At 34.8% G+C, this 26,551-nt stretch overlaps 1 protein-coding gene across 1 annotated transcript; it reads right to left on the bottom strand.

The window, feature by feature from the left end:
- Positions 1-6,056: 6,056 nt before the first annotated feature.
- On the bottom strand, positions 6,057-21,395 carry LOC123529970 (amidase-like). Its single transcript, XM_045310615.2, has 12 exons — positions 21,281-21,395; positions 16,834-16,944; positions 16,388-16,517; positions 15,749-15,921; positions 15,319-15,458; positions 14,990-15,190; positions 14,034-14,108; positions 13,758-13,914; positions 13,439-13,501; positions 11,635-11,768; positions 9,849-10,002; positions 6,057-9,439 (listed from the first exon to the last, which is right to left on the bottom strand). The coding sequence occupies exons 1-12, from the start codon at positions 21,300-21,302 to the stop codon at positions 9,249-9,251; spliced, it is 1,551 nt and encodes a 516-aa protein (XP_045166550.1). The 5' UTR covers positions 21,303-21,395; the 3' UTR covers positions 6,057-9,248.
- Positions 21,396-26,551: the final 5,156 nt, after the last annotated feature.

The following is a 26,551-nucleotide window of genomic DNA, read 5'->3' on the forward strand; positions in this document are numbered from 1 at the left end:
ACATCCGGTATTTTCAATGAATCCGGATTTTGGTATGAACATTCTGCAAATTTTTGGGTACGTCTTAATTTTGTTCAACCCTCTCTCTCTGTCTCTCTTTCAATTCCAATTTCTCAGTGGACATCCTTTCAAAGAAGACAGACGGAACTACTCCATTCTTCTTACGCATTCGTTTGTCTGAAAATTAATTGAAATAACTTGTAATCAATCAGGACCATTTTTGTCAACAAGTGTCAAAATTGAATATCAAGAATACTTGTACATCAATGACTCTAAGACTAAACATTTTGGATTAAATAATTCTATAATGCAATGAATTCAGAAAATGTGAGCTTACTTTTTTCGCTTGTTGTATAGTCTTCTGGTTTGAAATGCCTACAGCAAACATCATGTTTTGATGGATCTCATAATTTGCCATCCTTTCTTCACAACTACCCTCCATAAGTCTGTTAATGCCTTGTCTTATAGTCTTCTGGTTTGAAATGCCTGTAGCAAACAACATAATTTGCAATCCTTTCTTAACAGCTACCCTCCACATGTCTTTTATTGCCAAGTCCTTTGGAAAATGTATTCCTCCAAGTCCATTACAAAATGGTTCACAACAATAATTAACCATATTGTTTCTCGGAAATAAGAGTAAAAATGTTACTGATACTTGATCTATAAACTGTAAATCTAATTACTTCTACAAGAAAGATAAGGTAATCTTCCGTTGAAAGTGTACTGTAAATAAGCTCTCAGGCATGCAGCACTTTACATGTGATGTCTCTATTGAACATTAGAAAAATACTTTTTACTGACTAAAACACATGCGAAGAGCAGGCAGGTTTTAGAAAGCATTATAGTACTGTTGGCCATATTTTTTTTTCTTTAACTCTTTAATTGATATGTATTTTGCTAGATGTAGTAATAAATCAAAGCACTGAGAGGACTGATGTGGGCAGCGGTTGACAGCTTCTGGTAATGGGCATGAACAGTTAGCTTAAGTTTGGTGATTCTAGTTAAACTACTTTTGATTAATAAGCATTTTCAACCTTTCTTTTACCAAATCAAGGGGTAAAACTCTGCTTTTACTCTGTTAAAGGGGATAAAATAATATATGAGCAAAGCTCATGTGCTTATTGAAAATTTTGTGAGGTATGGTTAATTTTGCTCAAAATCTTTTTTGAATTATAAACATTTTTTTAACAAATCAATGGGAAACACCCTACTTTTACTGGAACAAGGGGAATAACAGTAAATGTGAGCAAAGGGCATGGAATTATTGATAATCATGTGATGTTTGGAGATTCTAGTTATAACAAGAGCTTGTAGAACACTTGCATGAATTAACTGACAAGGAACAGAAATTATTTGGTCACTGCCTACTGGACATTTAACGTATTGATCTTTAATCAATAATTATGGGTCATTTACCAGTCTTAAATGACCTCCGTATCAAATGTGATCTTAGACCAAAGCATAATCTAGTTTTCTGGCAAAATAGTTCTATTGTCAATGTGATATTGACCTTTGACCTACTGAACTCAAAATCAATAGGGGTCATTTGCTGGTCATGACAAATCTCCCGATCTCATGATCCTAAGCCCAAAAAGCGTTCTTCAGTTATCATCCGGAAACTGATTTGTCTACAGACCGACCAGCATCCATCATCAAACATTAATATTTACAATGTACCCATCCACCTTTGAATGAGGGCAATTACATTTCAAATTAGAAGATGCACATGTCTCCCTAGTCTCCCAATGCGTAGTCGTTATAGGCCAGAAGTCAATAGAGGATAGGAACGAAAGACAAAGAGACACTAATGTTTGGCTACAATAGAGATCATCTACTTGGCATGTCCAATCACCCTATGAAGTTACAAAATTCTGGGTCAAATCGTTCTCAAGTAAACCGTTTTCCATGTTCAGACCCCTGTGACATTGATCTTTGATCGAGTGAGTCCAAAATCAAAAGGAGTCATCTACTCTTCATGTCCAATCATCCTATGAAGTTTCAACATTCTGGGTCAAGTGATTCTCAAGTTATTGATCCAGAAAGAGTTTTTCCACCTTCATGCCTCTGTGACCTTTCCCTTAAGTCAAGTGACCCCAGAACATTAAGGGTCATCGGCTTTGTAATTCCTATCATCGCGATTGAAGGTTCTGGGTCAAATGATTCTAAAGTCATTTGTTGGAAACTGTCTTCAAAGTTCTGGTTCCTGTGACCTTAACTTTTGATCAAGTGATTCAAAAATCAATAGGGGTCATCTACTCTACATGTCCAATCATCCGATGAAGTTTGAACATTCTGTGTCAAGTGATCCTCAAGTGATTGATCAGAAACGGGTTTCCATGTTCTGGCCCCTGTGACATTGACAGGTGATTTTTTTTTGATTTTTTTTTCAAATGAGATCTCATCTTGGTAAAAGCAGGCTATGCATATATTATACATAAATTACATATATAAAAGACACTTCAGAATAGTTCTTAAACTAAAAGCAACCATAAAAGAATATTTACAATGAAATTAAATGTTTCATTCAATTTTTAAACAACCAAAAACAACTCCTACTATCTACAATATCAGCACACATCATGATCTGCGGGTTGCATTCAGTCATTTTTCAGCTGTAGATTAATATAATATGCCTCATAATCATGACAATATGCATGTTTTAGTATTGTTATATTTTCTGGTCCTTTGGGATCATGGAGTCCATTCAACATATGTGTAATAGAGTTCTGCTTAAGCCGGTGCTAGGGGACGTAAGAGGTGTTGCACATTTCATTACCTCTCATGAACAGACTCAATCAAACCGAGTCTGCTATTATTCTTCTTGGTTGCATTCTATGCTTCCAAAGGATCTTTTTACGAATTTGTTAAAAACAATGTTTCTTTCGAATTAATTATACTCTTTAATGATATGTCAATCGCAAACACCAGCTGGAATGTTATATTAAATCAAATTGAAGTGCATACGTTCGTATTTTCGGGAAACAGGTACGAATTTTTTGCCCCCTCCGTTACGGCTGCAATTATTTTCCTTAGTCGTGCAAATAAAAAATATTTAAGTAAATATTATGAAAGGATCCTATCTTTCTCTATGAAAAATAAATAGGATAACACCTCTTCTGTTGATTTCATGCAATATATCTTTCAATAAACCCATGCTATACAAAGTTCAAAGGATACACGGGTGCAATTTTATCCGAAAATAGAACGCATGCCGTGCTAGTTAGATGTTTTCTGATCATGTGACCAAAACAAGCTCTTTGGTGTTGCTATAATAATAAAATTTCGATTTACTTTTCTAGCAGGAACTGAGTTTTAATTTAAAACGTTTACAGAAGACGCAACTTGGTTTTAATACCGATTATAGATCTACGCGGATGGTGCTGAAGTACTATACTATTTTTGTAGGTTATTCATAGTTTATTTTGGTCACGTGATGAAGAATTGTTTTGGTCATGTGATCAAAGCAAGCACGCTCATTTTCATACGCGATGTTTTTGTTATAAAATATAGATTACGACAAATTTGTACTTAAGCAGTTTTGATAAAGTTGAATCTCAGAAGCTTTCTGAAAGTTAAACAGACTTGAATTACGTAAAATTTATGGAGGACATGGAACTACTTGTTCTTCGGTTTCGGATAAGCGTTTTGACCGTAAATTTGTGGTATGGTAAATCTGTGGTCACGCTTCGCTGCCCACAAAAACTATTTTGTGCTTTTGTGGATTATCGCAAAGGCTTTCGAGTTTGTTAATTGTATACCGTTATGGCGTAAGATATTAAATTATAATATAGATGGAAAATGTTTCAAAATTGTCTTTAATATGTATAAAAAAAGCAAAGTCATGTGTGAAATCAAATAATACTTTATCAGATATTTTTGCTAGTCAGACTGGTGTCAGACAAGGTGAAAAGTTATCACCTGTACCGATTTGGTTAAGCTTGTATCTCAGTAACCACTTGTGGGATTAGATTGAAACTTCACACACTTATTCACTGTGATAAACTGACTGTGGTTCTACCCAGGGGTAGAGGAGTTAAAAGGCTATATAAATGATACGAATAACAACTGAATATTGCCGTAAAAATAAAACATCCTTTCGAGAAAAGCATACTTTTAAGCGTGTTCAGGTCGTAACAAAAGTCTCGTATGGTTATACACACTATAAACATTGCAAGCGTATTATGATACTGGTAATTGCGGAAACCCTTAAACTATGCGGCACTGATCAGTCCTGGATTTACAGGAGTTTGCATGAACATATCTTCCAAATCGGCCAGTAAGTAATGAATAATGTCTAAGGACTCCGTAATGGCGTAAATTCGATCCGAATAAAACTATTCCTGTGCCCGTCTCAGGAGAAAAAGAAAATTCCGGATTACGTTCATAAAGGTGGGGTAATAGGGGCATAAATCTACCACCGACCCGGGCGGCTTACGTTCATAAAGGTGGGGTAATAGGGGCATAAATCTACCACCGACCCGGGCGGCTTACGTTCATAAAGGTGGGGTAATATGGCATAAATCTACCACCGACACGGTCGGCTTACGTTCATAAAGGTGGGGTAATAGGGGCATAAATATACCACCGACACGGTCGGCTTACGTTCATAAAGGTGGGGTAATAGGGGCATAAATCTACCAACCGATATGGGGCATAATTTAACAATAGAAACAACGCAATCAGACCAGATTTTTAACGATGAATTCAAAAGAAATCCATATGCATTTGTATTTTGAAAAGACGAAGTGTTTTTATTACAATCCTTTGAATTCTTTAGCATAATTTGGAATAAAAGTATTTTCTTTTTTCTTTAAGTAAATAGTCGAAAGAAAATGTAAAGGAAAAATATATATAACAGTAACTGTAGTTTGTTGATGTTGTTTTCTTCAAAATATTTTCTGCTAATGGTGAAACCCACATAGATTACCATACTTGTCATGGTTGCGTTTTGTTTTAAAAATCTTAACTATTGGTGTTGTTGGGCACACAAATAACAAATGCATATGTTCCATGGCTTAGGATACATCATTTTACTTGTATGATTTCAAAATTTCCTGATCCCCTCTCCATTACACATAACTGCTACATGTGCCATCACACGACATACTTTTTGATCCTGACTTGAACAGGATTTGCATATATAATGTCCAAAACGGTCTAAACTTCGCCTTTCTATATACTTGTAGATGACGAGCCCACCCGTTCCTACCCCCACCCTGGTGTCCCTTTTCGCCAAGATTCTAGACCTGGGCTTGCTGCAGGACCATGAAGCGGTAGTATAATGAGATGAGCCGTGCCACGGGAAAACCAACATAGTGGGTGTGCGACCAGCATGGATCCAGACCAGCCTGCGCATCCGCGCAGTCTGGTCAGGATCCATGCTGTTCGCTAACAGTTTCTCCAATTCCAATAGGCTTTAAAAGCGAACAGCATGGAGCCTGACCAGACTGCGCGGATGTGCAGGCTGGTCTGGATCCATGCTGGTCGCACACCCACTATGTTGGTTTTCCCATGGCACGGCTCATATGTTGAGGCTTACTTTTGATTCCCTAATAACGGTTAGATGTGTGTCTGGCAAGTAAACACGATGTATACTAACTAAAAATATTGCTGTCAATGGCTGCCACACGCGTCATGCGAATGAATTATACCTTTCAAAGCCAATAAAACACAGACTAAATGTTTTGGTCATTCAATATGTAATATTAAATTAAGAATGAAAACAATTGCAGTCTTGTTATTACAAACGTTCATTCTCGATAAAATATATCTGAAGGAGCATGCACCACACTATCTAGAGTATTGAACCTAATATGCTGGCATACAACTTCGAAATCTTCAGTGACTCTCCTGGTCCACTTGATAATTTTATAGTTTGGTTGGATATTTTCTAGATGTTTCGAGAGAACGAAGAGCGAATGTTAACAAAAAGTTGTCTTTACTGGAGTAATTTGTGTTTTCGTTACAACATTAAAACTAGAAAGGTCCAAGAAGCAATAAATAAGGGATGGAATAATGCTCTATCATATCTTGGAAAAACATGGTTAACATAGTCATTTCAAGATACATGTAATTTTATTTCTAGATTGTATATTTATGTGAAGTTTATAAATAAATACAGAGCAGAAACATGTAAGAAAAAGTATGAAATTATTATGCACATAAAAAATCTTTATTATGTAAATAATGTTGTCATATAGCTTTTATCTTGGGTGTTTACTCCAAATAAGAATTATAAGCGGACAAAATGGTAATAGATATTCTGGAAAACCCCGTCCATTATACGACTGAAGGTGGTTTTAACAAAATATTATTGTATGATGGAACCATAACCATAAACTCAGCTTCGGAAGTAAAAGAGTGATTCTCACTGCGCACCTTTACGCGAGAAAATAAGAAAATCTGCGCGTTATATCTACGCGCCGAAAATAGTGTGTTGATAACGAAATTATTTTTTTTAATTAAAAGGCCACCAAAATAACCGGACAGGAACAAAAGTAAAATTATTATAACTGCGAATCCCTACCACATTACACATCTACACACAAAATTAGTTAACCTCTGCGCAAACAGTGCAGACTTTTAGCAAATGATAAAATACATGTGCCAAGTGAAAGGACCATAACTCCGCTAAAATCATCTAACCGAAACGAAAATAAGATTTATATATAAATCCTGATTTTACACCTGCTTACCAAAATCAGCTCATTATTTCTATACACGGCGAAAACAGCTGTTTCAGAGAAAAAGATAATTATTCTGTGAATCTCATCGGGACGATGTAAAACTGAATCTAAAGCTTCTCATTGGACAGTTTAGTATCTCTGTGAAGGGCGTCAAAAGGGGACAAGTGTGTAAAATGCAAGTGAAAGGGCCATAATTCGGCTAGAACCTTATTACACACTTTATCAATATCTGCATGCATGCCAACAATACGCGTTGGACAGCCTGCTATTTCTAACAATATATAACACTTTATAATGATTTAATATTTTAATAAAAGAAAGAGCAAGTACGTTAGCACCAATACTGAGAGTGACGTCACAGACCTCGCTTAAACCCATTTCTTTCAAATGGGCGTATGTAAGCGACTGATTAAACAGAGAATATAATACTGCAATATAACATTTAGAAGTATTAATACAAACTCCGAATAATTGCTCGTATAATATGTATCTTTTCTTAAGAAAAATATGTTAATGGGAATTAACGAAACGTTTTTGCTTAACATGTTTTATCTGAAATAAAGTAGCTCCGTGTAACTATATATACACATGTCACTTTTTAAATTTCTAGGAAAATCTATGTCCTTATTTCAAGTACTTCTTCATATCAATAACGAAAATTAACCAAAGCAAGACAGTACAACAATATTCTACAGTTTTTACGCAAGGTATATATGCACATGCACACACCAAAAGGGCCAAGATGGTCCTAGGTTGCTCACCTGAGTAACACACCATAACAGTGTAAAGATGTTTGACCCGGTGATTTCATGGAGACAAATATTCTTACAATGTACCAATTTTCATTAAGATTGGACCAAAAATGTGTCCTCTTGAGTGTAAACAAGCATTTTCTTTGATTTGACCTAGTGACCTAGGTTTTGATCCCACATGACCCAGATTCGTTCTTGTCCGAGATTTCATAAAAAATATTCTTACAAAGTTTCGGGAAGACTGGAACAAAAAAGTGGCATCTAGAGTGTATACAAGCTTTTCCTTTGATTTGACCTAGTGACGTACGTGACACAGATTCGAAATCATCCAAGACTTTATAATAATCAACATTCTGAACAAAAAATCTGGGCCGTGAGTGACAACAAGCTTATTCTTTTATTTGACTTGGTGACCTAATTTTTAATCCAACGTGACCCAGATAAAAATTCCGAGATTTCATTCAGACAAACATTCTGACAAAGTTGCATGCATATCAAATGAAAAAACGCATTCCCTATTGCATACACAAGGTTTTTCTTTGATTTTTACAGGTGACCTTGTTGTTGACCTAGAATCAAAACTGGGCTTAAGATCATCAAGATAAACATTTTGACCAGGTTTCATGAAGATAGTGTCATAAACTCGGCCTCTATAGGGTTATGAAGCTTTTCCTTTGATTTGATCGAATGACCTAGTTTTCGACCCAACATGACCCAGATTTAAAAATGACCTCTAGGTCAACAAGACAAACATTCTGACCAATTCTCATGAGTTTCAAACTTAAAATGTGAACTCTAGAGTGTTAACAAGATTTTCTTTTGATCTGGCCTAGTGATCTAGGTTTTGACACCACATGACCCAGTTTCAAATTGACCTAGAAATCGTCAAGACAAACATTCTGACCAAGTTTCGTAAAGATTGAGTCACAATCGTGGCCTCGAAAGTGTTCATAAGCTTTTCCTATGATTTGACCGAGTGACCTAGTTTTTAACTTGACCCAGAGGTCATCAAGACAAATATTCTGACCAATTATCATGAGTTTCAAACTTAAATTGTGGCCTCTAGAGTGTTAACAAGATTTTCATTTGATCTTTCCTAGTGATCTAGGTTTTGACTCCACATGCCCCAGTTTCAATCTTGACCTAGGAATTATCAAATACTCTGTGTCCTAACTGTGGCCTTTAGAGTGTTCATAAGCTTTTCCTTTGATTTGACCGGGTGACCTAGTTTTTGACCCCAAATACCCAAATTCAAACTTGACCTAGAGATTATCAAGACAAACATTCTGACCAGGTTTCATAAAGATTGAGTCACAACTGTGGCTTCTAGAATGTTCACAAGTATTTCATTTGATCTGGCCTGCTGACCTAGTTTTTGATCCCACATGATCCAGTGTCGAACTTGATATAGAGATCATCAAGACAAACATTCTGTCCAAGTTTCATAAAGTTGGGTTACAACTGTGGCCTCTAGAGTGTTCACAATGCAAATGTTGACGGACGACGGACGCCGGACAATGACCGGTCACAATAGCTCATGTTGAGTACTTCGTGCTCACATGAGCAAGAAAAGGATATTTTCATATAATTATTATACAAAAAAAAAACACTCTGCTTTACGATGTAAAGATAACCGTCTAAATAGACATGATACAAGAAATCGTATAATATTATATATTATATTGGATTTATGAAACATATATTTATAGAACATATATTTATGTGTACATGTACAGATAAACAGATTCATAATCCTTTTTAAGGCAAAATAATTCAAAAGTAAATGTTTATAGAATTTATTTCACTCTGTTTATTTCTTTTGCAACTGTTCAAACGCAAACGCTGCTTGAAGGACCTTGGCATCTTCAAATTGCTTTCCAACAATCATCATCCCAATAGGAAGACCTTCCGATTTTCCCGCATTAAGAGTAAGTGCGGGATGTCCTGTACTGTCGAATGGTGCTGTATTCTTCAACATGCCAAGCGCATTCTTCAACCGTTCTATAAAAACAACATTTTTTTTTCTTTTAAAATCTTGATTATCAAATCCCTTCTGTCACAGAATCCAAATGATCGAATATATTACCTCGAACTGAAGTAACATGTCTTTCTAAAGAAAAGTCCGAAAATATTGGTGTGATCACGATGACATCCATATTTTTCTGTTTTAGTTTAGTTTAAACATATTTTTCTTCAGAAAAATTATGAAATATTTACAGTACAACATTTTAGGAATTGGACAGAAATCAATATTAGCTTACAGTTGCCCTCTCCTACTCTCTTGTTTTCTCAAAAGTCCATAAAGTACAAACATTTCATTACATCAGTCTCGTCAAACACTAGTAAATATGACGCCCACCCGCATAAATGCTTTGTTTAAGCGTAACTGTCGAAAAGTTTGTAAGCAAACCTGGGAGTGTACAATCTTTTTTCGGCAGCAAAGGTGCTTTATACGGCAATGTCGGCATAACAAGGACGTCATACTTTGACAATGCCTCGTCGTATGCTTTCGTCAACTTCATGTTCAAATTCTGCGCACGTCCGTAGAATCGGTTTCCATAAACCTTAAAATGAACATATATCTGAAGAGTTTAGTTTGTCAAAATGATTTCCACCATAACTCCTCTACACAATATCTTGTAACTTAAAAAAATGAATAGCCTGGCAAAAGAAATTCTGACTTCATTGTAGCAGCAGGGGTCGGACAATTTTACAATTTGGTCAAGAAAATGCAAATATATTAGCACTTGAATATTTGATAGAAGAGTAAATTATCATTTTAAAAAAATGTTGTATAATTTGCACTAATTTCTTAAGCATCTTACATACAAAACTTCTTCAGAAAGACTGTACTTTGAAAATTATTTTTCGTCAGTGAAACTTATTTCAATTTTGTAAGTCATTATCATTTTGTTTTAAAGTAGTGTTTATTCATACATACACTCATAGACTTTTATAATATGTCACTGTTGTAACTGCGATAACTTGGATAATATTTAAATACACAACTGAAATTTTCTCGATTACATTTGTTCCCATATGCAATTTATTCGCGAGGGTAATTTTCCACTAAAATGGCTTAAATCAACCATGTGTGGTATACTTTATTGTTTTATTTTCAGCGTATTCATGAAAATCATAGGTGGCCGATTATAAATGTCTATGAGTGTAGTTGTTTACACACAAATTCAGAATATATCAAAATATTGTAGATAATATTTCTTTAATTTTTATAAATTCTTGTTATTTTTACTATGTTCATTGATTTTAGAAATTGTGACATTTGTTGGAGGAATTTATGAATGACCCGTCTAAATAACATTTGACATTTTTACCAATGACCATGACATATTAAATATGAAAATATCAGCACAGATATGAAACACATTTCAAAATTAATAATAATAATTATAATAAATTATTATTATTATTATTATTATTATCCATTGGACAAAAAAGTACCACTGTGTAAACAAGATTAACAATATAAATCATATCTTTTATCAAACTGGTCTCTTGGAGACCCCATGCTGTGATTATAGCTACAATAAATTGCAAAAAGGGATAGACTTGTAGTTTGGACTGGGGTGGGAGCACTCATACAGCAGTGGATTTAGGCCTTTAATGACACATTGCAAAATAAAACCACTCATTATTGTGAGCCATATAGTGAGGATAAAGAAACTCACTCCATGGAACACTATCTCGTTACTGTCGATCTGTTTTAAATAACATATTTCGGACAAAACTGCATTTTGTTTTCAAATATACGGGTATCAATTTTGCTCTTACTCATACAATCCATTGGCAAAATTGAAATTGGCCGATGCACAACTTCAATCGACACATGTGGTGCATCTTGACAATCATTATATTCCCACTGCCATTGTAAAGCGAGGAATTCACGCGGCCGGTCTGAGTTCTTCAGTCCCAGCTACAATAATTCTTAACCATCACAACAGTCATTCATCTTATAAGAGAGATATTTAAAATACATCACTATTATGATTAATAATTAATAATGCAAAAATATCAAATGTAGGGATTTACTTATTCATAATAAAAACAATGATAGACCATCCATTTATGTACTGCGATATATGGGTTCAAAACAGAATAACTCCCATCTTATAGCTCATATACCGAAGTAACACAATATAAAACATGACATGAGACTTATATTAAACTTGCCAAACCTTTTCTATATATTTTCCGAACATGCAGACAAGTTTCATAGGTTCAGACAATTGTTTCGCCTCCATCTTATATCCATGGGAAAGTTTCGTCATAATAGATTCTCCATAGTAACCCTTGTAATGGTATCCAGCACCTGAAAGTATTTTTAATATAAGAATATCTAAAAACTAAAATATCGTTATCAATTGAGCTGCATAGATATTTGGGACAAAGCCATGTATAACAATATTTTCCTTTGAGATATACTGGACGCCCTCGAAAGGTATTAGTGTATACGAATTACACGTTCAGTAGCTAGCTATTATAAGCTCACCTGAGCAGTGCTCAGGTGAGTTATTGTGATCGCTCGATGTCCGTCGTCTGTCTGTCTGTCGTCTGTCAACATTTAGCTTGTGTATGCGATAAAGGCTGTAATTTTCAATTGATCTTCATGAAATTTGGTCAGAATGATTGCCTTGACAAAATCTAGGTTAAGTTGGAAGATGGGTCATCCGGGATAAAAAAACTAGGTCAGTAGGTCAAATCAAAGAAAAGCCTTGTGTATGCGATAGAGGCTGTATTTTTCAATTGATCTTCATGAACTTTCTTCAGAATGATTGCCTTGATAAAGTCTAGGTTAAGTTCGAATATGGGTTAACTGGGGTAAAAAAGTAGGTCACTAGGTCAAATCAAAGAAAAACATTGTGTATGCGATAGCGGCTGTATTTTTCAAGTGATCTTCATGAAATTTGGTCAGAATGATTGCCTTGATAAAATCTAGGTCAAGTTTGAATATGGGTCATCTAAAATTAAAATCTAGGTCACTAGGTCAAATCAAAGAAAAACATTTTGTATGCGATAGAGGCTGTATTTTTCCATTGCTCTTCATGAAATTTGGTCAGAATGATTGCCTTGATGAAATCTAGATCAAATTTGAATATGGGTCATCTGGGGTCAAAAACTAGGTCACTAGATCATAGAAAATACTTGTTTAAACATTTTTGGTCCAATCCTGATGAAAATTGGCCAGAATATTTGTTTCCATGAATTCACTAGGTCAAACATGTTTACACTTTATGGTGTGTTTCTCAGGTGAGCGACCTAGGGCCATATTGGCCCTCTTGTTAGGTTAGTTAGTAGGCGGGTGTAAAAGTTTAACGAGCCTTCTATTTTTTTCGGCACGTGTCTACTAACATCATACTTCCAGGTTCTTAACAAGTGATTATTTTATTATTCATTTCATGCAGTAACATGTTTAGGGTACGTTCAATAGAAATGACGTCATGAGGTAAACAATAAAACATAGCTTCAGTTTAGTTTATTATCTGTTGTGTAATATTACTCATCCTTATTTTAAAAAAGGGACAGAGCATAGCTATAAAGGTATTTATTTTGTATATCTTTTAACGTATAAAAAGTAATATAAATTTTACTACCATGATACAGTTAGGGTTTTATGTGGCTGTAATAAGCTGGTATATATGTACATGAAAATTGTATAAGCAATCAAATAGTCATCACTCTTACTCTTCAGTCAAGACTTTGGGAGGCAAATACAAGTCTTTCAGGTTTTTTGTCGTCCATAATCAGCGGGTAATCTTCCCAATAATTATCATTCGAGGACTAAAAAGAATTATTTGTGAGTAATTTCAAATTACTTACAATGTGTATGGACAATAACAAAATAATCGACTTCTTATTATGCTAAATCAGTTAGGTATTTTACTCATCAATCAATGACAACGTCAATATCTTTATTGTTATAAAAGACCACGAGTCAAAACAACGTAAGTTTACAAATATTTAATAATGTCAATATCTTACCAACTCCCCGGACCATGCACTGATACGCCCCTTCCGTACAAATTGGTGACCAAATAGCAACACCTGAAATATAATTATGGTTTTATGCATAAACATTTTTATACTGACTGAAGGCATAATGTCCATATTAAATAATAATGATATTTCTTTTTGTTTATTTTTCACTTATATTCGATGTTTCTAACTATCCACGAATGTTATAGGACTTGAATTTGGCCGCGAAGCATTCGGCAAAAATTTATACCTATATACTATATTGTCTAAGATGTTTATCATTTGACTTCAGAATTATTTATAAGCCAAAACTTGAATATTATACCATGTGTATGCATGGGTACAGAAACATCTTCCACTTGCGCTCCAGCTTTGATCAGTTGCTGGGCCGCTTCTCGTACAACAGACTGGACGTCACTGTCACAACCTGTGAAACCCTCAGTCACCAAACCTATCTTCCAGCCGTCCAGTTTGCCATCAAGCTGAATGGACAATAAATGCATTTTAGCATATGAACGTTTCTTCTTCTAAGAATGCAAAATATTACCACGAACTAAAACAAATATCATCACCTTCATATTTGTAAAACCGGTATACTTACAAGTTCAGTGTATTTTGGCACCTCTAGGTCACGTGGCTGGCGGGAGTCGCGGCCTTCGTCATATCCAGCAATAACCTAGGAGGGAAGCAAAGTAAACTGAATGAAATTAACGGAAACAACATTTAACTACCTTTTACTTTAAATGAAGACTTCAAATAAACATTAAAAATGTATTCTGAAAAGAAAATACGTAACACTGAACTTAAAATTTGATTTCATTACCTCATATCACCCTAAATATAGCCGCACATATGTTAAAGAATGAATATACCGTCCTCTTGAAGCTGGGATAAATACTGGGAACTGAGTAACAAGAACAGAAGTACGCCAAATGCACATATTTGGACATAATCTCGAAGTATTATATTCAAAGATGTGAAAAATTTCTACCAGATGGATAAAACACCTTTTTATAAAAAAAAGTTTGAAACAAATAATAATCAATCATCATCATTATTATTATTATTATTGCTGCTGCTGCCGCCGCTGCTGCTACTGCTGCTGCTGCTGCTGTCGCTGCTATTACTACTACTACTACTATCATTATTATTATTATACCGCATTTATACAACACTCTTTTAATGTACAGGCACATGTTCATTAGTGCTTTACACAATATATTCCAAAAGTACAAACAATTACAAAGTCAAACAAAACAAAATGGAACTGTTTTTACATTAGCAAAACATGAATTAAAAATAATAAGAAATAACCAAATATATACACATACTAAAATCTTAATTGCCCGGATGATGGATGTAACTGTTATACTATAATCAGAAACGACGGGCGGTGACAGGTTTTCATAATATTTAACACGACTTCGTACTGCGAATATGTATTGGTAAGTTATTGTTGTCATTTTATGTGGTTGAGTTTATCAGCTGTTTATCCTACAGAACTTGTCAATTTCCGTTTTACATTATCAAAATTTAAATATAAATTATGATACTTACCTCTAACAAAAGAGCACAGTCCCGAACATTTCTAGCCATTGGTCCAAGATGGTCGCATGTAATTTCAATAGGAAGAGCTCCTGTGTACGGTACCAAGCCCCATGTAGGTTTATGCCCCACAATTCCACACCATGATGCAGGGATGCGTATGGACCCTCCCTGATCTCCGCCAACAGCCATATCAACATCACCATTGTAAACCTGTCATTTGTCAAAGAAATTGTAATATACTGAGTTGATGAACATTTCGCCAGCGATAAAGGTGACACAATGAAACAGTAGCACGCAGAAAACAAATACCATTTTTACTGACAAAGTAAATTACATACCGCTGCAGCGGAACCTCCACTGGAACCTCCAGTAGATCTCGACTTGTCGTGTGGGTTCAAGGTTGGTCCGGTATCGTTGGTCCAACTACTCCCGCTAAAGCACATATGTTCACAATTAGTTTTACCAAGGATTCTCCCGCCTGAAAAAAAAGATATTCAAACAAAGTTTTAATTGCATTCCGTCTTATACTTCAAACCGTGTCGAAATACCAGCTACAGCACCTGTTTGCAATAGCCACATTGTACCCTAAATGATAAAAGCACAGAGACTCAGATTTGTGTTGATTCTTGTTGTTGTTAATTTTATATTATTTTCTAGCTTTATCATTAATATGACAGATATCCAGTTCTTAACGTCGGTGCAGCTTCAGTCTTTAATGACAACAATAATTAACATTTTCAAAACAATAGCCAGTTGGTGAAATTTTACCTGCGTCTAAGATTCTAGTAACAATAGTAGCGTCAATATCAGGTACAAATCCTTCCATTATCTTTGATCCGTTCATCATGGGAACGCCAGCTACACACGTATTATCTTTGATACCAAATGTTTTACCCTTCAATTTCCCTTCTGGAGCACCCTCTATATTGCATTTCCAGTACCTAGGAAATACAATTTAATAAAATGCAATATTCATACATCTACACAAAATGAATGAATATTACCCTAGAAGACAAAAAATATGTTCATGTAACATTTATGATGTCAACAGAAGGAAATACTGTCATATATTTTGGTGTTTCCGAATAACAGTCTCAGTGACTAATTACTAATATTTAGAACTCGACACTTTTATTTCTGCTGAATAAAGGCTGTTTTTGGTGCTTTTTTATCTTTTGGCTGCCTGTTTAATAAGCGGAAGGTTCACAATGTCCACTCAAATAATCCTTCCCCTTTTTCATAAGATTATTCATTTTGGAGCTACGAATAGAATAAAGCGAGGCCGTATGATTTCCAACTATGGGGTCAGAATTAGTCTTTGATCTAATTACTTTGCAGTATACAATTATATATTCCTTCAGTAGCATGTTTTATGTGTACATAATTTTGTATCTGAATGCACCATACCATGCATTGCACTGATTGTCTTCAGGTTCCGGTCTGTAGCCAGGCACTCTGGGATATTTAACCGGAAGCGTGGGTGCAACGAGGTCATTTACAATTTGGTAACTTCCGGCAAGTGTCTCCTCCATGTGCTCTGTTGTGAAACGATACGTATGTAGATTTGTCATTTTCAGAATTACATAAGATACACTTATTCTAATTTTCAATACAATTTGTCTGAAAGATATCTGTCAGCATCTAAAGCATTGTACTCGAAACGTTATCGTTCAATTTACAGAAAAAAATGTGTCATGAAAATTGTTTTAATTATCGTTACTCAATAATTGCAACCGAACAATTTAAACAAAATCATTACATTATATGTTTTGGAAACTTTCCATGAGATAGCAAAAATGTTGAGCACTGTGCTTATATATCGGCTTACTCTTAGCTTATCTATTTATATTCACCTTGTAAATGTTCCAGTTCACCATCCTTGCAGTGCAGACCCAGCTCCTGTGCAAGTTCTGTTAACTCGGAGATACTTGGCGTCTGTGCCGCCTGAGCTTTGTATAAACCATCTAGACAAAGGAGACCAAGTCACATTCCATTACTTTAGTGACGTATTTTGTAAACAGTTATTCTCAAACAGAAAATATTATACAAAAGTGTGTTTATCTGGGCGTTCGTATCATGTCGAACTGGTTTTAATGCATTTCGTATCGTGCATGTCCGAACGAAAAGTAAAAGAACCAACGAGACATGATATAACATGCAAAGATCAACACAACATGGTAATTTTCCCTTTTTTACTTACCAACATAAGAAACAGTAGTTCGAAAGTCCGACTAGGGCGGAACGAATAAAAACATCGGGTCGATGATGATCAACTTTTGATAAAGTCAGCATTTTGAACGGAAACAATGCACTTGTATAATGAAAGGGTATATCATACATGTAGATAATAGAGATACTTAAGAATAAAAGCATGACTTTCTTCTAGGTACCAGTTATACTAATTGGCCATGTTTAGAATATTCAATAGACAAAGAAACTGATTTATTAGATACTAGTATACCTTTTGATAAATGAACAATCTTTTTTAGAAAAAAATATCCATAGAAATTATATCAAATGATACTGAACATTCATATTTTACATTTAAAAAATTAACTACTTCGTTTAACACGTTGCATGTAATTTTTAAGTTTTGCATAACTAATACATAATATTTATACTATTTGTACTAGTATATGTATATGCATAACCAATACATTAGTACTAGTATACGTATATACTTTTTCTTATAAACATTTACAAGAATATTTCCATCACATACGTATAAAAGTATATCTTCTGATAGTATATATATAAAACCACATTTTCTGCACTTGCGCCGTGTTCATCTTCCTATTTTCCTTGTCCGAACTTTTAAGCGCTTTTGCATAATCAATACGTTTATGTGATTAGTATTCAGAAGTACTGAATGAATTGCAGTCAATATATTAAAACCACAATGGAGAAAAAGCAGAGCACAAGAACTCTGTCTCTTCTTGCAGAGTTATTGCAAACTTCTACATTTCTAAAAGTAGATTTATCACACAATGTATATGATTACTGGACAAAGTCCCGTCGGTTCCACTCATGTCCTTGTTTATTAAATGACCGAGGAACGTGTTCAATATTATTAAGGACCCAAATATCTTAGCAAAGCATGCTGCCTTTACATGTCTGGCTGGCGCAATAAAAAATGTTATATGACACCTTATATAAATCATAGGTCCATAGTTTGTGTTATTGACCGGTTCATAGTTAAACACTAGACGTCAAAGTTTGAAGAAAAAGAAACGAAAGTCACTAAACTGAACGACTTCTCGGTCAAAGTAAAAACTATTTGTTCTCGGTCCTTCGATACTCGGGCAATAGTTTTGACTATTGACGGATAAGCCATTTAATAAGTGTACAATATATTACTAATGCACTATAAATTCTAACTGTTGCCCCAGGACTGAAAAAAGCAACATATAAGCCATTTCTGAGAAGATATAATTTATTCATTTTACTACAACATCCCGTTTTTGAAAAATTGCAAATATTACACAGAAACTTTTTTAAAAATCTGATGAGTACTTTTTATAAGAATACACATATATAGAATTTGACGTGGAAGGAACATCAAAAAACGGTTTTTAGCTTCCGCCTTCATAACTTTTTTCGCTGATTTGTAAATTCTAAACATTTTAGTTCATTTTGTGACTTAAAAAATTGCTTGAAGTTGTAAAAGGAGTAACTTCGTTTGATGTCATTATTTGATTTTGTTCAAATTTTTAAATGTTACCAACAACATATTCATATTGTTCTAAGCGTACGCGTTAAATATAATGAAGAAAGTACTTTCAGTAATTTGCAACAAACTGCAAAATAACAAGTTGCAGGTTAGCTCATATTGCAAAAGGTAAGTGCGGTCTTGCAACGTCTCATATTATCAACAGGTAACATGAGCTACAAAGCTTTTGTGCGACAAACTAGGTATCTAGTAACCGGGCTTAAGTAACATCCTGGTACAACCCTACAATACTGAATGACAAGCAAGGGAGGTACCAGTACCAGTACCATTTTTTTCGCGTCTTTAGTATGACGAGGTCAAGGATCAAACGCTTGACCTTCCGCGCTCTAAGCGGACACTCTAGATACTAGTGATGGGCCGACAATCGGCGACAATCGAATAATCGTCGGCGTTGCATTCATGAGCGCGATCGCCGACTTCACTTTTCCCAGACCGATTAATTACTTGGCACCCTAAAGGGATAATTTAGTTGTTTCTGATCTTTTTCTTTTTGGTATTTACGGTTCTTTAGGGCAGTTACGCCAAGGGAAACTACTCTACGTAAAAATGGCTTCCTCCAAAGTCTCGAAAGAAACTGAAGTCATCTGTGATAACCCAGATTTTGGAAGATATGTGGCTTTTACAAAATTAAGCCGGGAAAACCATCAACCTAAACTCTTGACATAAGTATGGCAGTATGCATTGCATGCCGTAAAATTTACGCAAGCATATTAGCAGAGGTATTTTCATTTTTTGCTGTTGTGGGATTGAAATCATTCCAGTCGTTAATTAAGAATAAATAAATCGTTAATACTTGTTTTTGCTCCAAAAAAGTTTAATTAAAATAACACTGGATAAGTCACTGGTGAAATTAAGAGTATCTGATTTGAAGTTTACTATCTTAACATCTATTTTACTTTTATGCTGCTAACTTACTCGTGTTTATGAAGGGATACAATAGAAATAGGATATTTGTCTGTGTGGTTCATTTCTTAAGTAATGACATAAAATATACACTGTGAGGTGAACTTATATATATGTAACTAGAGTAATCGATTATCCGATTATATCCGATTAATCGAATCGGTTGGCTTGTCCGATTATGCCGATTAATCGGATGGCAAATCTAACCGATTTGCCCGCTGCGCACGGTTAAAGTATAATTGTTAAAACTACGTAGTCTGACCGAAGCGTTTGGCAGCTTAGCATGCAAGTAAAAGAGACAAGGCATACTCTAGATATATCGCTCCATGGTTTAAATACCCTTCTTATATTTACAATACCTGTTACAAATGTTAACACGGTCTCTCAGGGTCAGCACAAGTTCGTAACGTGTGCATGCCTTCGGCGAGAAACAAATATAATTTGCAGCAAAATGGAAATAATAAAATACGTCTATGTATGTTGCACAAATGAGAAGAAGAGCAGATTGAAGATTGTTATAACTCAGCCTCGTATTGAAATGAAAATAGATAAACTACTCATAAATTAAAGTAAATATGTGCTCATAGAACACTAGTGTCCCCCACTCCTGCCACTGTATGCATGTTTTTGACTAAGGCCATAACTCTGGTCTTGCTGTGTGAAATCCCAATTAAAACTTGATGACTAGGTCAAACACTTTTTGTGATATGCACAACACAAATTCTGACGGACGGACGGACAGGGATACGGACAAGGGCAAATGTAAGTGCACCCCAAAAATTTTGGGGGACACAAAAATCGAATGTAAATGAATACTATTAAATAGTATAATCTTGATTGATATTCGAACCTGTTTTGTTTAGACCCGAATTGCAAGTACTGTCCGCTAACTTTATATTATCATAAATTTATGGCTACCCTCTGATAATAAACTGGTGTAAAGATCAGATTCAGAGGTCAGTAACGAACTACACACGCGTAGCTTTCTTCTCTAATGAACTTTTTGTTAATTAGTGATTACCCGTCTTACATTTTGATATGATTTAAATAAAAGTTGTGTTCTGTTCGGTTATGTCAGTTAACATTAAAATAGGAGCTAAATATAATTTTTAATTCGCAAAATAATGACCTACATGTAAGTGAAAATAGTAAAGATACATAACAGTTAGATATGTAAATATGTCATAAAACAGTCACAGTTCGTTTGTTTTGGGTCTAGTCGTAGCCTTTTAACCATAAGGCTAACCCTCAGATACATAAAACGCTGCGTGCATTCCCTTAATGTTAAGTTTATGTTCAGCAGTTACATTTAGTGTATTGTGCCCTTCACTTTAAATGATGCAGATTATAAAATCAATGAAATATAGTACAATATTATTCAATATTCGCCATGAAATATAGTAGAATATTATTCAATATTCGCCACTCTAATCAGGTTTACTAGGAATATACGTATTTGTGCTAAGTCACTTTAGGTTTAAATTTATGTAGTCAGTGACCGCAGATACTGTGTCAGTGAGAACACCTGTATTGAACATATTAGGCACTACAGTATCATGATGCATATTTTTGATCAACCTTGTAATACAGTTACAGTAATAGAATATCATTTTTCATGCTACAGAAATATCAAGTGTAAAAAATATCTATTTAAAAACGAAATATACCGTGTCCTAGTTTATCCGCCATCGCGCAGGAATCTACTGTACCGATAAGGGGAAGTATACACTGTACCGACGAGTATTAAGGTAATTCTGCACATTTGATAAAACTGAAGTCATGGCGTAACGTCATTTATCCGGATAACATAGAATAAAGCTTGGACCCGGTTTACGGAAAGGAAAATTGCCCTGCGTATAATTATCGTCTAGACTGTAAAATAACTGTACTAAAAAAAGATGAAAATGTTGTAACTTGAAATAATTCAGAATAATGCTTTCAAATCCGATTGAATTTCAATGGTCTTTTAGATTATGTGCAAATATCTTAAAATAAGCACACGGATCTTTTTAGTTTATTTGACCATATAATAGAAACTATGTTAGTTGGGGACTGTCAGAAGTTTCATTTAAATCTTTATAGTGAAAAAAAAAGTCTGTCCGCCAAAATATCATCAAAGTTGTGATTTTCCAAATGTCTCCCATTATCAAAAACTGCGTTAGGTCTAAACTTATCAAATTACTCTAGCAAAAAATCAAGGATACGTCCTTTCTTTTTCATTTGCCAGATTTTCTTCGTGTATTCTCATGTTTCGAAAAATCAGGGTATAATCAAGTGCTACGTACGTATAGAAAGACGTCGATCCAAATGTGCAAAAAACTACCCTAACACGGCTACAAATTCATTTTATTGAGTGATACTTAGCATTGCAACGCATGTTAAATGCAAAGAAACAACACATTTATATCATTAACCATTAATTTGATGTGAATAACGGCTAACATCTCGCGTGACTAACGTTTCACAGAATCTTTCTACAAATGCTTTTAGAAGTGAAAAAAAAACGCACTATATCATTTGATTTTATTAATTTAAGCGTTTTCGAAGATAATTTCCACATTATATATATATATACTTGACAATGAAAAGAATCGGCACAAGATGGAAGTCTACATGCCTTATAGGTATGTGAAGTCATTTTATTTATTTGATTTATATATATATATATATATATATATATATATATATATATATATATATATATATATATATATATATATATATATATATATATATTATATATCTTGTTTCTTTACTTTTGATACATGAATCGCTTTTGCTTTCTTTAATATTTTTGTATCAGTATACGAAACAATACAACGGCTACACTGATTTGTCTGATAACAGAGTTTTGATTGAATGATATTTTATGCTTATATACTGAACAGCTAGCCCGCCATTTACTACTTGCCAATTCTTTTAAAAATAACTAACTGTATGTTTTAATCTAGCATACATTTAGATCTTTATTTTGTTAACAAGATTTCAAAATTTCAAAAGTATTAGATAACGCAAAGATGTAGCTTTTTCATTTTTACTATAACTCCCCATTTTATAAAAAAGTTACAAAAATACACATGAAAGTTGTTTTTAGACAGAGGATAAATACCGTTTATATGAATACAGATGTGAACATTTTGATTATGCGCATACTAAATAAGGTACGGCAACGACGTTACACGTATTTTGCTTTTGTTATAGGTTACAGGCCATATATTGTTTCCCATAGGCTTCCATTAAACATCATGGTGTGCGTGGCCTCCCAATTATCGAAACATTTATATCTAATCACATTTTTCTTAAAAAATTATCTTAGTCCAACGCACAGTTATACTTTATTTGAGTATTTTTCGCGTAAATGATATTACCCACTGTTTTACATCGTTGGCATGATGTGAGAAAACCTTTTCTTTGAACCGCTTTAAATACACATCAAATGTGGCAGATATTTTGAAAAAAAAAATTCTTAGGTTTGTTGTCATTACTGATAAATCAGAACAGACTAAACATGACCTTATTCCCAGGTGTACGATAATGATTTATATTATTCCCAGAACGTTCCCTGTACTTGTTTTGAATTGGTGGTCTCTATCCTGACACTCATTTCTTCTCTCCAAACGTTTATCTATATATCTATCTTCGTATACTGCTTAACTCCTCTTTCGGGTATTATTAGCAGATGCGCAGACAGTGCAAGAGAAAGATTTTTACAAAAGTATTGAAAGTGAGATGTCAAAGTGATAAAGTGAGACTGAAAACAGTTAAAAGTGTTAGATATACAGACAAGAGTAGTAAAATCAGGTTAAAAACGCACTTTGCTACGACTAATTGCATGTATGTTGGCATACTGCCTGCTTGAAAGATTTAAGCGTAGGCAGGAGAACAATTTCAGATGGGAGGTTGTTCCGTAAGACCAGAGTATTTGAAAAAAAGGAAAATTTGTAGTAATTGGAAACTGTATGGATTTGTCTATAGGCAAGGGTGTGTGTGTGACGAGTCGGTCTCCTTGGTCTTTCAAAATATGCTGGGACAGGAATAGCTACTAGTGAATGGACAATTTTGTAAAACATAATTAATTTTGCATCAGTTCGTCTGTCCTCCAAAGACTTTAAAACGAGAGAATTTTGCATACCTGAGACACTGTCATATGTGGAATAGTTGTTGTATCTGATCGCTCTTCTTTGTACCATTTCTATCTTATTGATATTAAGTTTAGTGTAGGTTGACCAGAGTGCGGATGAGAATTCTACCTGAGGCCTGACAAGGGTTTTATACGCTATTTCTTTAACCTTCTTGTTTTTAGTTTGGATGTTACGTTTTATGAAACCAAGTGTTCTGTTTGCTGTTGTGCAGATTTTGTTAAAATGAGTGTTAAAGGAGAGGTCGTTTGTTAGGTCTACACCAAGGTATTTAGCATTTGTTATGGTTTAAAGGATCTGGCCATGTAATATATAATCATGTTGTATTGTATGTTTGTTTCGTGAGGTGTTAAGAACCTGGCATTTACTTGGGTTGAAATGCATTTCCCATTTACTTTCCCATTTCTGTAGGGTATCGAGATCACGTTACTTATTGCAATCAGTTGTATTATTGATAGTAAGATAGGCAGCTGTGTCATCAGCAAAAAGTCGGACCTGGGATTTTACATGATCAGGTAAGTCGTTAATATATAGAAGAAAGAGGAGAGGCCCCAGGACAGACCCTTGGAGAACACCAGATGTCACAGGAACTTCAACAGATTTCTTGCCCTAGAGAACAACCACCTGGGTTCTTAAGAAAGAGCGAATCCAGTCAAGAGTGCAGCCTCTGATACCATGCTAGGTTGTAAATTCTCGACATTTTGGTGATTTTTTTTGTAACTTTTGAAAATTGGGTTGAAACCAATGAGTAGATTATATGTTTAATGTTCCTAACGACATATTGCTCTAAGTGTCACGATGATGTTAAATTTCAAGACAAAATAACAGATGGCGGGTTGACTGTTTTGGTCAGTATATTTGAAAATGTGTTTTAAATGGTAGAAATTCAGTAAGAAATGATAGTGCCGTATGTTTCAAGGAAACAGTCATCAGCGGCAGGTTATTTATCATACATGTACCTAATAATGGTTTAAGCCATTCTCAGAGTTTTACTGGAACTCGTGCTACTGATCCGATAATAAGTTAATTTTATGATATTTTCATTTTCGGTCTGTGAACTTTCATTCTGTTAAAATGGCAGTCGTCAAGCACCGGGCATTCTACGTATAATATACGTTTATTGCGTAGCATAAATGCCGAGGCGATCCGACTGATTTGTTGAGTGACTTGCTATATCATCTTGCAGCAAGTTCATACTTGTTAGATATAATACTGCTGTTACTGCTCTACTGCTTACTTCACGCTGACCGCCAATACGAATAGAGACAGGGAGCTTTAACACCCGGGCTGTGGAACAATATAGAAGCAGGAAATACAATCTGTAAGATCCTTTGGAAGCACAGAACGCAACCAAGCAAACATCATCATCATCATCTTCTTCATCTTCTTCTTCAGTAATCGCCTCACTCTAGAAGAGTATACTCGCGATTTGATTAAAATACTGTACATGCGTAGCCGCAAGTGACAACTATTTACATATAAAGGACTAAAAGTCTCTCTTTGTACACAGTTTAAAAAACTGATAAAACGAAGACTGGTATTTAGAATGTGTTGATATTTCCTAGAACATCCCAGGGGCGTACCTGGATGATTTTGAACTGTACGCCAGATATAAGCAGCATAGCTACGAACCAAGCAGAGATGCTGCGAGAGCGGGGTAGGTGACGGAGGGGGTCTCCATCTCCTGGTGGATTGGGCTTTTAGGGCCTCCCCTTGAAAATGTTGAGTCTTTTTCGGCAGGAGATGAGTTCTGTTGCTATATTCCAGAGTTAATGTATTTGTTTGTCACATTTGTACTACATACTTCAAAGATAATCATTTAAATTCATAGTTTTAACACCGCTCATGCTTACTACCAGTGTTCATGACAGTTTCAAAAATTGCAACTGGAGCAGCCTCGGATATTTTGAGGAATATAACCATTTTTCGTGTAGAGTCCTATGTAACTTTATCCTGGAAAGTGTGTTCTTCAGTAGCTCGAACACTCCGGCACGAATACTACATATGTCATTCTATGATATATTCTATTGTGCAACTGCCAAGACCGCGCAGGCATATTGTGTATCGCCAAAGGGACCTAACCATGAGTCTGTTAGGGTAACTGCATCTAAACTCTTACCTAATCCCAACTGCTACACATGTCAACAAATCGCATATTTGAATCATGTGCAACTAGTTTTTTGTTGTTATCGTTTTGGGAATCTTCTTCAATGTTTAATTTAACGCATGACTTCTGCATCCGCATTTCGACAGGTTTTTGATAAATGTATCTACCCACACATAGCAAATATTTCAAGTTTTCTCACACGAAACGAAACTTTGTAGTAAACGTAAACAACATCTAATATTGGCAAATGCAAATTCAAACTGCGTAATTTGCTAAATGGTTTTTCGGTATCCAGATATAGATTAATAGATTAAATTGCAGCCATTAAAAATCTCTATTATCACTCAAGAGTATTATATTTAGCGTAATTTGTTTTCTTACCCGGGATAGCGGCTGATCATTTTTGTTCTCTTGATGCTCTCTTGATTTACCAATAACGCACATGTCATTTGAAACTTGAACAGCAGAGTGAGACAGGTGTCCTGTTTTTGTGCAAACAAAATTCTCTGACCTGCTCAAATTGAGTACATCGAGGTTCAATGGACACACATGGTGTTTTGTTGGTACGAGGGGTGTTCCAAAAATAATTTCATTTGTGTTTTATTTCGCGGAAATCATGTGATGTGTACACAAAACCACTTCGTGTCGATAGAATGATCACTGAATCGTAACATAGGTAAATATCTCGCTCA

This window comes from Mercenaria mercenaria, chromosome 13 (genome assembly GCF_021730395.1).
Source record: "Mercenaria mercenaria strain notata chromosome 13, MADL_Memer_1, whole genome shotgun sequence".
NCBI lineage: Eukaryota > Metazoa > Mollusca > Bivalvia > Venerida > Veneridae > Mercenaria > Mercenaria mercenaria.

Coding starts and splice junctions, on each gene's coding strand:
- LOC123529970 (XM_045310615.2), bottom strand. CDS start 21,302: ATGGCGGATAAACTAGGACACG. Junction 16,518..16,833: donor TGAACTGGAACATTTACAAG/GTGAATATAAAT, acceptor GTTTCACAACAG/AGCACATGGAGGAGACACTT. Junction 10,003..11,634: donor TCGGAAAATATATAGAAAAG/GTTTGGCAAGTT, acceptor GTTCATTTTAAG/GTTTATGGAAACCGATTCTA.